The following is a 17,656-nucleotide window of genomic DNA, read 5'->3' on the forward strand; positions in this document are numbered from 1 at the left end:
TACTGCATTCTCTGAGGCTTCGCTTCTTCAGTTGGTGCCTACAATTTTTCCGGCTCATTCTCAGTGAACCGCCTGTTAGTTATCGAGTTTTCGTTCAAAATGTCACGGTCGAAAGAGAGCGGAGTGATGCTGTTTCGTTTAAGGAGCTGTGAGGACAGCTCTGTTGGAGGAGCAAGGACCCTGGATTTAAGAAGCTGTCACTGCAGCCAGTTTGTATAGTCAGTGTGGAGAAGAGGGCCGAGACAGAGCTAGGGCCAGAGCCTGAGCCAGAACCACCCAGAGACAACATGAGCCATGTTAACACTGAGAACAGCACGGCAAACATCTCAACTGGTAAGATGGAGGGCAGATATCTAATTATTATAGATACAAATGCAATGAGAGTATAAATGTCACCAGTTATATAAGTTTAAAGACAGTGTGTGTGCCCCAAGGACCGCAGTCAATGGGAATAGGTGAATTTTTTAATTAGTCAGAACCAGAGTTTTCAGAGTCTTAGATAAAATACAGAATCCACACAGAATCCAGCAAGGTACGTGCACTCTCATCATCTCTGTGCTAGATGAAGCTTAACTAATGATTTAATACAGTTGTTTAAAATTCCAAAAGGAGAAAGGGCACAGGGGGCTCACTCTCAAGTTCACAGAGTGACAGCATTAATACTCCCAGGTTCACGCAATGACAGCACTAACAGTGCCAGGTTCACACAGTGACAGCGCTAACAGTGCCGGGTTCACACAGTGACAGTGCTAACAGTGCCGGGTTCACACTGTGACAGCGCTAACAGTGCCGGGTTCACACTGTGACAGCGCTAACAGTGCCGGGTTCACACAGTGACAGTGTTAACAGTCCCGGGTTCACACTGTGACAACACTAACACTCCCAGGTTCACACAGTGACAGCACTAACACTCCCGGGTTCACACAGAGACAGCGCTAACAATCCCGAGTTCAAATAGTGACAGCGCTAACACTCCAGAATTCACACAGTGACAGGGCTAACACTTCCAAATTCACACAGTGACAGCGCCAACACTCCCGAATTCACACAGTGACACCGTTAACACTCCCAGGTGCACTCAGTGACAGTGCTAACACTCACAGGTTCGCACAGTGACAGCGCTATCACTGCCGGGTTCACACAGTGACAGCGTTAACACACCCGAATTCACACAGTGACAGAGCTAACACTTCCAAGTTCACACACTAACAGCACTAACACTCCCCAATTCATGCAGTGACACCGTTAACACTCCCAGGTTCACTCAGTGACAGTGCTATCACTCCCGGGTTCACACAGTGACAGAGCTATCACTCCTGGGTTCACATAGTGACAGCGTTAACACACCCGAATTCACACAGTGACAGCGCTAACACTTCCAAATTCACACACAGACAGCGTTAACCCTCCAGAATTCACACAATGACAGCGTTAACACTCTCGGGTTCACACAGTGACAGTGTTAACACACCCGAATTCACACAGTGACAGCGCTAACACTTCCAAATTCACAAAACTGACAGCGCTAACACTCCTGGGTTCACACAGTGACACCGCTAACACTCCCAGGTGCACTCAGAGACAGCACTTACCCTCCAGAATTCACACGGTAACAGCGCTAACACTCCTGGGTTCACACAGTATCAGTGGTAACACTTCCGAATTCACACAGTGACCGCGCTAAGACTCCCGGGTTCACACAGTATCAGCGCTAACAGTCCCGGGTTCACACAGTGAAAGCGCTAACATTCCCGAATTCACACAGTGACAGCGCTAACACTCCCGAATTCACACAGTGACAGCGCTAACACTACCGAATTCACACAGTCATAGCGCTAACACTCTCAGGTTCACACAGTGACAGTGGTAACACTCCCAGGTTCACACAGTGACAGCGCTGACATTCCCGGGTTCATACATTGACAGCGCTAACACTCCCAGGTTCACAGAGTGACAGCGCTAACACTCCCGGGTTCACAGAGTGACAGCGCTAACACTCCCGGGTTCACAGAGTGACAGCGCTAACACTCCCGGGTTCACAGAGTGACAGCGCTAACATTCCCGGGTTCACACAGTGACAGCGTTAACACTCCCGAATTCACACAGAGACAGCGCTAACACTCCCGGGTTCATAAAGTGACAGTGCTGACTCACCCTTATTCACACACTGACAGCGCTAATACAACCAAAGTCGCACAGTGTCAGCGCTAACATTCCCGGGTTCACACAGTGACAGCGTTAACACTCCCGAATTCACACAGATACTGCGCTAGCACTCCCGGGTGCACACAGTGACAGCGTTACAACTCCTGGGGTCACACAGTATCAGCGCTAACACTCTCAGGTTCACACAGTGACAGTGATAACACTCTCAGGTTCACAAGGACAGCGCTAACACTTCCAATTTCACACACTGACAGCGTTAACACTCCTGAATTCACACTGTGACGCCGCTAACACTCCCAGGTGCACTCTGTGACAGTGCTAACACTCACGGATTCACACCGTGACAGTGCTAACAATACAAGGTTCACACAGAGACAGCTCTCAAACTCCCGGTTTCACATAGAGACAGCGCTAACCCTCCTGAATTCATACAGTGACAGCGCAAACACTCCCGGGTTCACACAGTGTCAGCGCTAACGCTCCGGGTTCACACAGTGATTGCGCTAATACTTCTGAATTCACACAGTGACAGCACTAACACTTCCGGGTTCACACAGTGTCAGTGCTAACACTCCCGGGTTCACAAAGTGACAGTGTTAACACAAAAGAATTCGCACAGTGACAGCGCTAACGCGACCGAATTCACACAGTGACAGTGGTAACACTCCTGAGTTCACACAGTGACAGCGCTAACACTCCCGGGTGCACACAGTGACAGCGTTACAACTCCTGGGGTCACACAGTATCAGCGCTAACACTCTCAGGTTCACACAGTGACAGTGATAACACTCTCAGGTTCACAGTGACAGCGCTAACACTTCCAAATTCACACACTGACAGCGTTAACACTCCTGAATTCACACTGTGATGCCACTAACACTCCTGGGTGCACTCTGTGACAGTGCTAACACTCACGGGTTCACACAGTGACAGCGCTAACACTCCAGGGTTCATAAAGTGACAGCACTCACCCTTATTCACACACTGACAGTGCTAACACAACCAAAGTCACACAGTGACAGCGCTAAGTCTCCAGGGTTCAGACAGTGACAGCGCTAACTCTCCCGGGTTCACACAGTGACAGCGTTACAACTCCTGGGGTCACACAGTATCAGCGCTAACACTCTCAGGTTCACACAGTGACAGTGATAACACTCTCAGGTTCACAGTGACAGCGTTACAACTCCTGGGGTCACACAGTATCAGCGCTAACACTCTCAGGTTCACACAGTGACAGTGATAACACTCTCAGGTTCACAAGGACAGCGCTAACACTTCCAAATTCACACACTGACAGTGTTAACACTCCTGAATTCACACTGTGACGCCGCTAACACTCCCGGGTTCACACCGCGACAGCGCTAACACTTCCAATTTCACACACTGACAGTGCTAACACTCACGGGTTCACACAGTGTCACCGATAACACTCCCGGGTTCACACAGTGACAGCAATAACACTCCCAGGTACACACAGTGACAGCGCTAACACTCCCGGGTTCATACAGTGACAGTGCTAACACTCCCGTGTTCACACAGTGTCAGCGCTAACATTCCCGGGTTCACACAGTGACAGCGATAACACTCCCGAATTCACACAGTGACAGCACTAACACTCCCGGGTTCACATAAAGACAGCGCTAACACTCCCGGGTTCATAAAGTGACAGTGCTGACTAACAGTTATTCACACACTGACAGCGCTAACACAACCAAAGTCGCACAGTGACAGCCTTAACTCTCCCGGGTACACACAGTGACAGCGCTAACTCTCCCGGGTTCACACAGTGACCGCGCTAACACTTCCAATGTCATACACTGACACTGTTAACACTCATGGATTCACACAGTGACAGCACTAACACTCCCAGGTTCACATAGAGACAGCGCTAACACTCCCGGGTTCATAAAGTGACAGTGCTGACTAACACTTATTCACACACTGACAGTGCTAACACAACTAAAGTCGCACAGTGACAGCCTTAACTCTCCCGGGTACACACAGTGACAGCGCTAATTCTCCCGGGTGCACACAGTGACCGCGCTAACACTTCCAATGTCATACACTGACACTGTTAACACTCATGGGTTCACACAGTGACAGCACTAACACTCCCGAATTCACACAGTGACAGCAGTGACACTCCCGGGTTCACACAGAGACAGCGCTAACATATCCCGGGTTCATAAAGTGACAGTGCTGACACAACCTAATTCACACACTGACAGCGCTGACACTGACAAAGTCACATAGTGACAGCGCTAAGTCTCTCGGGTTCACACACTAACAGTGCTAACATTCCCGGGTTCACTCAGTGACAGCGCTAAGACTCCCAGTTTCACACAATGTCATCGCTAACACTACCGAATTCATGCAGTTACAGGGCTAACACTCCCGGGTCCACACGGTGGCCGCGCTAACACTCCCAAATTCACTGAGTGACAGTGCTAACACTCTTGGGTTGGCACATTGACAGCATTAAAACACCTGAATTCACACAGTGCCAGCACTAACACTACCGAATTCACACAGTAACAGGAATAACATTCCTGGGTTCACTCAGTGACAGTGCTAACACTCACGGGTTCACACCGAGATAGGGCAAAAACTCCCGAATTCAAACAGCGACAGAGCTAACACTTTCAAAATCACACTGGAATAGCGCTAACACTCCCGGGTTCACACAGTATCAGCGATAACACACCCGGTTTCACACCGTGACAGCGCTAACACTAGAAGGTTCACACAGAGACAGCGCTCAAACTCCCGGTTTAACATAGAGACAGCGCTAACCCTCCTGAATTCACACAGTGACAGCACTAACACTCCCGGGTTCACACAGTGACAGTGTTAACACACAAGAATTCGCACAGTCACAGCGCTAACACTACCGAATTCACACAGTGACAGTGCTAACACTCCAGGGTTCACACAGTGTCAGCGCTAACGCTCCCGAATTCACGCAGTGACAGGGCTAACACTCCCGGGTTCACTGAGTGACAGCGCTAAAACTCCTGGGTTCACACAGTGACAGCAATAACACTCCCGGGAACACACAGTGACAGTGCTAACACACTCGGGTTCACACAGTGACAGTGGTAACACTCCCGAGTTCATACATAGACAGTGCTAACACTCCCGGCTTCACACAGTGTCAGCGCTAACATTCCCGGGTTCACACAGTGACAGCGTTAACAGTCCCGAATTCACACAGAGACAGCGCTAACACTCCCGGGTTCATAAAGTGACAGTGCTGACTCACCCTTATTCACACACTGACAGCACTAATACAACCAAAGTCGCACAGTGACAGCGCTAACACTCCTGGGTTCACACAGTCACAGTGCTGACATTCCTAGGTTCACACAGTGACAGCGTGAACACTCCCGGGTTCACTCAGTGACAGTGCTAGCACTCACGGATTCACACCGTGACAGCGCTAACACTAAAAGGTTCACACAGAGACAGCTCTCAAACTCCCGGTTTCACATAGAGACAGCGCTAACCCTCCTGAATTCACACAGTGACAGCGCTAACACTCCCGGGTTCACACAGTGTCAGCGCTAACACTCCGGGTTCACACAGTGATTGCGCTAATACTTCCGAATTCACACAGTGACAGCACTAACACTCCCGGGTTCACACAGTGTCAGTGCTAACACTCCCGGGTTCACAAAGTGACAGTGTTAACACACAAGAATTCGCACAGTGACAGCGCTAACGCGACCGAATTCACACAGTGACAGCGCCAACACTCCTGGGTTCACACAGTCACAGCGTGAACACTCCCGGGTTCACTCAGTGACAGTGCTAACACTCACGGGTTCACACAGTGACAGCGCTAACACTCCAGGGTTTATAAAGTGCCAGCACTCACCCTTATTCACACACTGACAGTGCTAACACAACCAAAGTCACACAGTGACAGCGCTAAGTCTCCAGGTTCAGACAGTGACAGTGCTAACTCTCCCGGGGTCACACAGTGACAGCGCTAACACTCCCGGGTTCACACAGTGTCAGTGCTACCACTCCCGGGTTCACTCAGTGACAGTGCTAACAATCACGGGTTCACTCAGTGACAGGCTAACACTTCCAATTTCACACACTAACAGCGCTAACACTCCTGGGTACACACAGAGATGGTGCTAACACTCCCAAATTCAGACAGTGACAGGGCTAACACTCCCCGGTTCACTCACTGACAGCGTTAACATTCCTGGGTTCACACAGTGACAGCACTAACACTCCTGGGTTCGTAAAGTGACAGTGCTGACTCACCCTTATTCACACACTGACAGCGCTAACACAACCAAAGTCACACACTGACAGCCCTAGCTATCCCGGGTTCAGACAGTGACAGCGCTAACTCTCCTGGGTTCACACAGCGACCGCGCTAACACTGCCAATTTCACACACTGACAGTGCTAACACTCACGGGTTCACACAGTGACAACACTAACACTCCCGGGTTCACACAGAGACAGCACTAACATACCCGTGTTCATAAAGTGACAGTGCTGACACACCCTAATTCACACACTGACAGCGCTAACACTAACAAAGTCACATAGTGACAACGCTAAGTCTCTCGGGTTCACAAGGTGACAGCGCTAAATCTCCCGGGTTCACAAGGTGACAGCGCTAACACTCCCGGGTTCACACAGTATCAGTGCTAACACTCCCGGGTTCACTCAGTGACAGTGGTAACACTTCCAATTTCACACACTAACAGCGCTAACACTCCCGGGTACACACAGAGATGGTGCTAACACTTGCGGATTCACACAGTGACAGCGCTAACACTCCCAAATTCAGACAGTGACAGGGCTAACACTCCCGGGTTCACTCACTGACAGCGTTAACATTCCCGGGTTCACACAGTGACAGCACTAACACTCCCGGGTTCATAAAGTGACAGGGCTGACTCACCCTTATTCACACACTGACAGCACTAACACTCCCGGGTTCACTCAGTGACAGCGCTGACACTCCAGGGTTCACACAGAGACAGCGCTAACGCACCCGGGTTCAAAAAGTGACAGTGCTGACACATCCTAATTCACACACTAACAGCGCTAACACTAAAAGTCACATAGTGACAGCGCTAAGTCTCTCGGGTTCACACACTAACAGCGCTAACACTCCCGGGTTCACACAGTGACAGCGCTAAGATTCCCAGTTTCACACAGTGTCATCGCTAACACTCCCAAATTCACTGAGTGACAGTGCTAACACTCTCGGGTTGGCACATTGACAGCGTTAAAGCACCCGAATTCACACAGTGACAGGACTAACACTCCTGGGTTCACTCAGTGACAGTGCTAACACCCACGGGTTCACACCGAGACTCCCGAATTCAAACAGCGACAGACCTAACACTTCCAAAATCACACAGGAACAGCGCTAACACTCACGAGTTCACACAAGGACAGCGCTAACACTCCTCGTATCATACAATATCAGCGCGACCACACCCGGGTTCACACCGTGACATCGCTAACACTACAAGGTTCACACAGAGACAGCGCTCAAACTACCTGTTTCACATAGAGACAGCGCTAACCCTCCTGAATTCACACAGCGACAGCGCTAACACTCCCGGGTTCACACAGTGTCAGCGCTAACACTCCGGGTTCACAAAGTGACAGTGTTAACACACAGGAATTCGCACAGTGACAGCGCTAACATGACCGAATTCACACAGTGACAATGGTAACACTCCCGAGTTCATACAGTGACAGCGTTAACACTCACGGGTTCACACAGTGACAGCGCTAACACACCCGGGTTCATAAATTGACAGTGCTGACACACCCTAATTCACACACGGAGAGCGCTAACACTACCAAAGTCACATAGTGACAGCGCAAACTCTTTAGGGTTCACACACTAACAGAGCTAACACTCCCAGGTTTACACAGTGACCGCACTAACACTCCCGGGTTCACGCAGAGACAGTGCTAACACTCCCGGGTTCACACAGTGTCTGCGCTAACACTACCGAATTCACGCAGTGACAGGGCTAACACTCCCGGGTGCACTGAGTGACAGCGCAAACACACCCGGGTTCGCGCAGTGACAGAGCTAACACTCCCGGGTCCACACAATAACAGCACTAATCATCCTGAATTCACACAGTGAAACCACTAACACTCCCAGGTTCACACAGAGACAGCGGTAACACTCCCGCGTTCACACAGAGACAGTGCAAATTTTCCCGGGTTCATACAGTGACAGCACTAACACTTCCGAGTTCACACAGTGACAGTGATAAGACTCCACGGTTGTGCTAACACTACCGAATTCACACAGTGACAGCGCTAACAGTACTGAATTCACACAGTGACAGGACTAACACTCCTGGGTTCACTCAGTGACAGTGCTAACACTCCCGGGTTCACACAGTGACAGCACCAAAACTCCCGGGTTCACACAGTGACAGCACTAACACTCCCGGGTTCACACAGTGACAGCACTAACACTCCCGGGTTCACACAGTGACAGCGCTAACAGTACTGAATTTACACAGTCACAGGTCTATCTCTCCCGGGTTCACTCAGTGACAGTGCTAACAATCACGGGTTCACACAGCGACTGCACTAACACTTCCAATTTCACACACTAACAGCGCTAACACTCTCGGGTTCACACAGTGACCGCGCTAACACTCCCGAGTTCATTCAGAGACAGCGCTAACACTCCCGGGTTCACACAGTGACAGTACTAACACTCCCGGCTTCACACAGAGGCAGTGCTAACACTCCCGGGTTCACGCAGTGTCAGCGCTAACACTACCGAATTCACGCAGTGACAGGGCTAACACTCCCAGGTTCACTGAGTGACAGTGCTAACAATCATGGGTTCCCACAGTGACAGCGCTAACACTTCCAATTTCACACACAGGAACAGCGCTAACACTCCCGAATTCACACAAGGACAGCGCTAACACTCCTGGTATCATACAGTATCAGCGCTAACACACCTGGGTTCACACCATGACAGCGCTAACACTACAAGGTTCACACCGTGACAGCGCTCAAACTCGCGGTTTCACATAGAGACAGCGCTAACCCTCCTGAATTCATACAGTGACAGCACTGACACTCCCGGGTTCACACAGAGACAGTGCTAAAATACCCGGGTTCATAAAGTGACAGTGCTGACACACCCTAATTCACACACTGACAGCGCTAACACTAACATTCTCGGGTTGACACATTGACACCGTTAACACACCCGAATTCACACAGTGACAGCGCTAACAGTACTGAATTCACACAGTGACAGGGCTAACACTCCCGGGTTCACTCAGTGACAGTGCTAACAATCACGGGTTCACACAGTGACTGCACTAACACTTCCAATTTCACATACTAACAGCGCTAACACTCTCGGTTTAACACAGTGACCGCGCTAACACTCCCAGGTTCACACAGTGACAGGGCTGACACTCCCGGGTTCACTGAGTGACAGCGCTAACACACCTGGGTTCATGCAGTGACAGAGCTAACACTCCTGGGTCCACACAGTGACTGCACTAATCATCATGAATTCACACAGTGACATCACTAACACTACCGGGTTCACACAGACAGCGGTAACACTCCCGCATTCACACAGAGACAGTGCAAATATTCCCGGGATCATACAGTGACAGCGCTAACAGTTCCAAATTCACACAGTGACAGCGATAAGACTCCCGGTTTCACACTGTGTCAGTGCTAACACTACCGAATTTACACAGTGACACCACTAACACTCCCGGTTTCACGCAGAGACAGAGCTAACGCTCATGGGTTCGTACAGTGACAGTGCTGATGCACTGTAATTCACACACTGACAGCGCTAACACTCCCGAATTCACACACTGACAGCGCTAACACTCCCGAATTCACACACTGACAGCGCTAACACTCCCGAATTCACACAGAGACAGCGCTAACACTCCCAAATTCACACTGTGACTGCGCTAACACTCCCGAATTCACACTGTGACAGCGCTAACACTCCCGAATTCACACACTGACAGCGCTAACACTCCCGAATTCACACACTGACAGCGCTAACACTCCCGAATTCACACACTGACAGCGCTAACACTCCCGAATTCACACTGTGACAGCGCTAACACTCCCGAATTTACACTGTGACAGCGCTAACACTTTTGGGTTCACACAGTGACAGCGCTAATACTACCGAATTCACACAGTGATAGCGCTAACACTCACGGGTTCACACAGTGACAGCGCTAATACTACCGAATTCACACAGTGATAGTGCTAACACTCACGGGTTCACACAGTGAAACTGCTAACATTCTCAGGTTGACACATTGACACTGTTAACACACCCGAATTCACAAAGTGACAGCGCTAACAATACTGAATTCACACAGTGACAGGGCTAACACTCCCGGGTTCACCCAGTGACAGTGTTAACACACCCGAAATCACACAGTGACAGTGCTATCCCTTCCGAATTAACACACTGGCAGTGCTAACACACTCGGGTTCACACAGTGACAGTGCTAACACTCTCAGGTACACACAGTGACAGTGCTAACACTCTTGGGTTCACACGGTGACAGAGCAAACACTCCCGGGATCACACAAAGACAGAGCTCAAACTCCCGGGTTCAAGTAGAGACAGCGCTAACCCTCTAGAATTCATATGGTGACAGCGCTAACACTTCCAATTTCACACACTGACAGTGCTAACACTCCCGGGTTCACACAGAGACAGCACTCACACTCCCGGGTTCACACAGAGACAGCGCTAACCCTCCAGAATTCATACGGTGACAGTGCGAACACTCCCAGGTTCATGCATTGACAGCGCTAATACTACCGAATTCACACAGTGATAGCGCTAACACTCACGGGTTCAAACAGTGAAACTGCTAACATTCTCGGGTTGACACATTGACACCGTTAACACACCCGAATTCACAAAGTGACAGCGCTAACAGTACTGAATTCACACAGTGACAGGGCTAACACTCCCGGGTTCACTAAGTGACAGGGCTAACACTTCAGAATTCACACAGTGACAGCGCTAAGCTTCCCGGTTTCACACAGTTTCAGCGCTAACACTACCGAATTCACACAGTGATAGCGCTAACACTCTCGGGTTATCACAATGACAGTGCTAACACTCACGGGTTCACAGAGAGATAGCGCACAAACTCCCAAGTTCACACAGTGACAGCGCTAACACTCCTGGGTTCACACAGTATCAGCGCTAACACTCCCGAGTTCACACAGTGACCGCGCTAACAGTCCCGGTTTCACACCGAGGCAGTGCTAACACTCCCGGGTTCATGCAGGGACAGCGCTAACACTTCCGAATTCACACAGTGACAGCGCTAACACTTTCGGGTTCACACAGTGACAGTGCTAACACTCCCGGGTCCACACAGTGACAGCACTAATAATCCTGAATTCACACAGTGACAACTCTAACACTCACGGGTACACACAGTGACAGCGCTAATACACCCGTGTTCATAAAGTGACATTGTTAACACTCCCGAATTCACACAGTGACAGCGCTAACACTTTCGGGTTCACACAGTGACAGTGCTAACACTCCCGGGTTCACACAGTGACAGCGCTAACACACCCGTGTTCATATACTGACAGTGTTAACACTCCCGAATTCACACATTGACAGCGCTCTCACTTTCGGTTTCATACAGTGACAGTGCTAACACTCCTGAGTTCACACAGTGACCGTGCTAAAACTTTCGGGTTCACACAGTGACAGCGCTAATCCTCCTGAATTCACACAGTGACAGCACAAACACACCCGGGTACACACAGTGACAGTGCTAACACTCTCAGGTTCACACAGTGACAGCGTTAACACACGTGAATTCACACAGTGACAACGCTAGCACTTCCAATTTCACACACTGACAGCGCTAACACTCCCGGGTTCACACAGAGACAGCGATCACACTCCTGGGTTCACACAGAGACAGCGCTAACCCTCCAGAATTCATACGGTGACAGTGCGAACACTCCCGGGTTCATGCAGTGTCACCACTACCACTCCCGGGTTCACACAGTGACAGCGCTAATACTACCGAATTCACACAGTGATAGCGCTAACACTCATGGGTTCACACAGTGACACTGCTAACATTCTCAGGTTGACACATTGACACCGTTAACACACCCGAATTCACACAGTGACAGTGCTAACAGTACTGAATTCACACAGTGACAGGGCTAACACTCCCGGGTTCACGCAGTGACAGTGCTAACAATTACGGGTTCACACAGTGACTGCACTAACACTTCCAATTTCACACACTAACAGCGCTAACACTCTCGGTTTAACACAGTGACCGCGCTAACACTCCCGAGTGCACACAGTGACAGTGGTAACGCTCTCGGGTTCACACAGTGACAGCGTTAACACACAAAAATTCACACAGTGACAGCGCTAACACACAAGAATTCACACACTGACAGCACTGACACTCCCGGGTTCACACAGAGACAGCGCTAACACACCCGGGTTCATAAAGTGACAGTGCTGACACACCCTAATTCACACACTGACAGCGCTAACACTACCAAAGTCACATAGTGATAGCGCTAAGTCTCTGGGGTTGACATACTAACATCGCTAACACTCCCGGGTCCACACAGTGACAGCTCTAATAATCCTGAATTCACACAGTGACGCCACTAACACTCCCGGGTTCACACAGTGCCAGCGCTAACACTCCAAGGTTCACACAGAGACAGCGCTCACACTCCCGGTTTCACATAGAGACAGCGCTAAGCCTCCTGAATTCATACAATGACAGCGCTAACACTACCGAATTCACCCAGTGACAGGGCTAACACTCCCGTGTTCACACAGTGACAGCACTAACACTCCCGGGTTCACACAAAGACAGAGATCAAACTCCCGGGTTCAAGCAGAGACAGCACTCAAAGTCCTGGGTTCAAGTAGAGACAGCGCTAAACCTGCAGAATTCATATGGTGACAGCGCTAACACTCCTGCGTTCACACAGTGTCAGTGCTAACACTCGCGGGTTCACACAGTGACAGCACTAACACTCCTGGGTTCATACAGTGACAGAGATGACACTTCCGACTTCACACAGTGACAGCGCTAACTCTCCCAGGTTCACACTGTGTCAACGCTAATACAACCGAATTCACACAGTGATTGCGCTAACACTCTCGGGTTCATGCAGTGACAGCGCTAACACTTCCGAATTCACACAGTGACAGCGCTAACACTTTCGGGTTCACACAGTGACAGTGCTAACACACCCGTGTTCATATAGTGACAGTGTTAACACTCCCGAATTCACACATTGACAGCGCTATCACTTTCGGTTTCATACAGTGACAGTGCTAACGCTCCTGAGTTCACACAGTGACCGTGCTAAAACTTTCGGGTTCACACAGTGACTGCGCTAATCCTCCTGAATTCACACAGTGACAGTGCTAACACTCTCGGGTTCACACAGTGACAGCGTTAACACATGCGAATTCACACAGTGACAACGCTAACACTTCCAATTTCACACACTGACAGCGCTAACACTCCCGGGTTCACACAGAGACAGCGATCACACTCCTGGGTTCACACAGAGACAGCACCAACCTCCAGAATTCATACGGTGACAGTGCGAACACTCCCGGGTTCATGCAGTGTCACCACTACCACTCCCGGGTTCACACAGTGACAGCGCTAATACTACCGAATTCACACAGTGATAGCGCTAACACTCATGGGTTCACACAGTGACACTGCTAACATTCTCGGGTTGACACATTGACACCGTTAACATACCCGAATTCACACAGTGACAGCGCTAACAGTACTGAATTCACACAGTGACAGGGCTAACACTCCCGGGTTCACGCAGTGACAGTGCTAACAATCACGGGTTCACACAGTGACTGCACTAACACTTCCAATTTCACACACTAACAGCGCTAACACTCTCGGTTTAACACAGTGACTGCGCTAACACTCCCGGGTGCACACAGTGACAGTGGTAACGCTCTCGGGTTCACACAGTGACAGCGCTAACACACAAAAATTCACACAGTGACAGCACTGACACTCCCGGGTTCACACAGAGACAGCGCTAACACACCCGGGTTCATAAAGTGACAGTGCTGACACACCCTAATTCACACACTGACAGCGCTAACACGACCAAAGTCACATAGTGATAGCGCTAAGTCTCTCGGGTTGACACACTAACATCGCTAACACTCCCGGGTCCACACATTGACAGCTCTAATAATCCTGAATTCACACAGTGACACCACTAACACTCCCGGGTTCACACAGTGACAGCGATAACACTTCCGACTTCACACAGTGACAGCGCTGGCTCTCCCAGGTTCACACTGTGCCAACGCTAATACAACCGAATTCACACAGTGATTGCGCTAACACTCTCGGGTACACACAGTGACAGTGCTAACAAACAAGAATTCACACAGTGACAGCGCTAACACACAAGAATTCACACAGTGACAGCATTGACACTCCCGGGTTCACACAGAGACAGCGATAACACACCCGGGTTCATAAAGTGACAGTGCTGACACACCCTAATTCACACACTGACAGCGCTAACACTACAAAATTCACATAGTGATAGTGCTAAGTCTCTCGGGTTGACACACTAACAGCGCTAACACTCCCGGGTTCACACAGTGACCGCGCTAACACTCCCGGTTTCACACAGAGACAGTGCTAACACTCCTGGGTTCATGCAGTGACAGCGCTAACACTTCCGAATTCACACAGTGACAGCGCTAACACTACCAAATTCATGCAGTGACAGGGCTAACACTCCCGGGTCCACATAGTGACAGCTCTAATAATCCTGAATTCACACAGTGACACCACTAACACTCCCGGTTTCACACAGAGACAGTGCTAACATTCCAAGGTTCACATGAGACAGTGCTCACACTCCCGGTTTCACATAGAGACAGCGCTAACCCTCCTGAATTCACACAATGACAGCGCTAACACTACCGAATTCACACAGTGACAGGGCTAACACTCCCGGGTTCAGTGAGTGACAGCGCTAACACTCCCGGGTTCACACAAAGACAGCGCTCAAACTCCAGGGTTCAAGTAGAGACAGCGCTAAACCTGCAGAATTCATATGGTGACAGCGCTAACACTCCTGCGTTCACACAGTGTCAGTGCTAACACTCCCGGGTGCACACAGTGACAGCACTAACACTCCTGGGTTCACACAGTGACAATGATAACACTTCCGACTTCACACAGTGACAGCACTAAATCTCCCAGGTTCACACTGTGTCAACACTAATACAACCAAATTCACACAGTGATTGCACTAACACTCTCGGGTACACATAGTGACAGTGCTAACACACAAGAATTCACTCACTAACAGCGCTAACAGTCCCGGGTTCACATAGTGACCGCGCTAACACTCCCGGTTTCACATAGAGACAGTGCTAACACTCCTGGGTTCATGCAGTGACAGCGCTAACACTTCCAAATTCACACAGTGACAGTGCTAACACTACCAAATTCATGCAGTGACAGGGCTAACACTCCCGGGTCCACACAGTGACAGCACTAATAATCCTGAATTCACACAGTGACACCACTAACACTCACGGGTTCACACAGTGACAGCGCTAATACACCCGTGTTCATAAAGTGACAGTGTTAACACTCCCGAATTCACACAGTGACAGCGCTAACACTTTTGGGTTCACACAGTGACAGTGCTAACACTCACTGGTTCACACAGTGACAGCGCTAACACAGCCGTGTTCATAAAGTGACAGTGTTAACACTCCCGAATTCACACAGTGACAGCGCTAACACTTTCGGGTTCACACAGTGACAGTGCTAACACTCCTGGGTTCACACAGTGACCACACTAACACTTTCGGGTTCACACAGTGACATCGTTAACAGTACTGAATTCACCCAGTGACAGCGCTAACACTCCCGGGTTCACTCAGTGACAGTGCTAACAATCACGGGTTCACACAGTGACTGCACTAACACTTCCAATTTCACACACTAACAACGCTAACACTCTAGGTTTAACAGTGACCGCGCTAACACTCCCAGGTTCACACAGTGACAGGGCTGACATTTCCGAATTCACACAGTGACAGCGCTAAGACTCCCGGTTTCACACATTTTCAGCGCTAACACTACTGGATTCACACAGTGATAGCGCTAACACTCTTGGGTTGTCATAGTGACAGTGCTAACACTCTCATGTTGGTACATTGACAGCGTTAAAACAGCCGAATTCACACAGTGACAGCGCTAACACTACTGAATTCACACAATGACAGGACTGACACTCAAGGTTTCACTCAGTGACAGTGCTAACACTCCTGGGATCACACAGTATCAGCGCTAACACACACGGGGTCGCTCCGTGAGAGCGCTAACCTTCCTGAATTCATACAGTGACAGCGGTAACACTACCGAATTCACACAGTGACAGCATTAACATTCCCAGGTTCACAAAATGTCAGCACTAACACTCCGGGTTCACACAGTGATGGCGCTAATACTTCCGAACTCACACAGTGACAGCACTAACATACCCGGGTTCACACAATGTCAATGCAAACACTCCCGGGTTCACACAGTGACAGTGTTAACACACAGGAATTCGCACAGTGACAGCGCTAACACGACCGAATTCACACAGTGACAATGGTAACTCTCCCGAGTTCATACAGTGACAGCGTTAACACTCACGGGTTCACACAGTGACAGCACTAACACACCCGGGTTCATAAAGTGACAGTGCTGACACACCCTAATTCACACACTGAGAGCGCTAACACTACCAAAGTCACATAGTGACAGCGCAAACTCTCTCGGGTTCACACACTAACAGTGCTAACACTCCCGGGTTTACACAGTGACCGCGCTAACACTCCCGGGTTCACACAGAGACAGTGCTAACACTCCCGGGTTCACACAGTGTCTGCGCTAACACGTCCGAATTCACGCAGTGACAGGGCTAACACTCCCGGGTGCACTGAGTGACAGCGCAAACACACCCGGGTTCGCGTAATGACAGAGCTAACACTCCCGGGTCCACAGAGTGACAGCACTAATCATCCTGAAATTCACACAGTGAAACCACTAACACTCCCAGGTTCACACAGAGACAGCGGTAACGCTCCCGCGTTCACACAGAGACAGTGCAAATTTTCCCGGGTTCATACAGTGACGGCGCTAACAATTCTGAATTCACACAGTGACAGCGATAAGACTCCCGGTTTCACACTGTGTCAGTGCTAACACTACCGAATTCACACAGTGACAGCGCTAACAGTAGTGAATTCACACAGTGACAGGGCTAACACTCCCGGGTTCACTCAGTGACAGTGCTAACAATCATGGGTTCACACAGTGACAGCGCTAACACTTCCAATTTCACACACTAACGGCGCTAACACTCTCGGGTTCACACAG

The 17,656-nt window shown here is 49.9% G+C and overlaps 1 protein-coding gene across 2 annotated transcripts in view; it reads left to right on the forward strand.

The window, feature by feature from the left end:
* The first annotated feature begins 181 nt into the window (after positions 1-181).
* c15h1orf50 (chromosome 15 C1orf50 homolog) overlaps positions 182-17,656 on the forward strand; it is an 86,749-nt gene continuing 69,274 nt past the window's right edge. For both annotated transcript variants that reach the window (XR_005945253.1, XM_041205739.1), the window contains exon 1: positions 182-333. Coding sequence is in view for 1 of the 2 variants with exons in the window: in XM_041205739.1 (XP_041061673.1) it covers positions 288-333 (46 nt within the window). In the remaining variant the exon portion in view is untranslated. The remainder of the gene's footprint in view (positions 334-17,656) is intronic.

The sequence above is a fragment of the Carcharodon carcharias genome, chromosome 15 (genome assembly GCF_017639515.1).
Source record: "Carcharodon carcharias isolate sCarCar2 chromosome 15, sCarCar2.pri, whole genome shotgun sequence".
Taxonomy (NCBI): Eukaryota; Metazoa; Chordata; class Chondrichthyes; order Lamniformes; family Lamnidae; genus Carcharodon; species Carcharodon carcharias.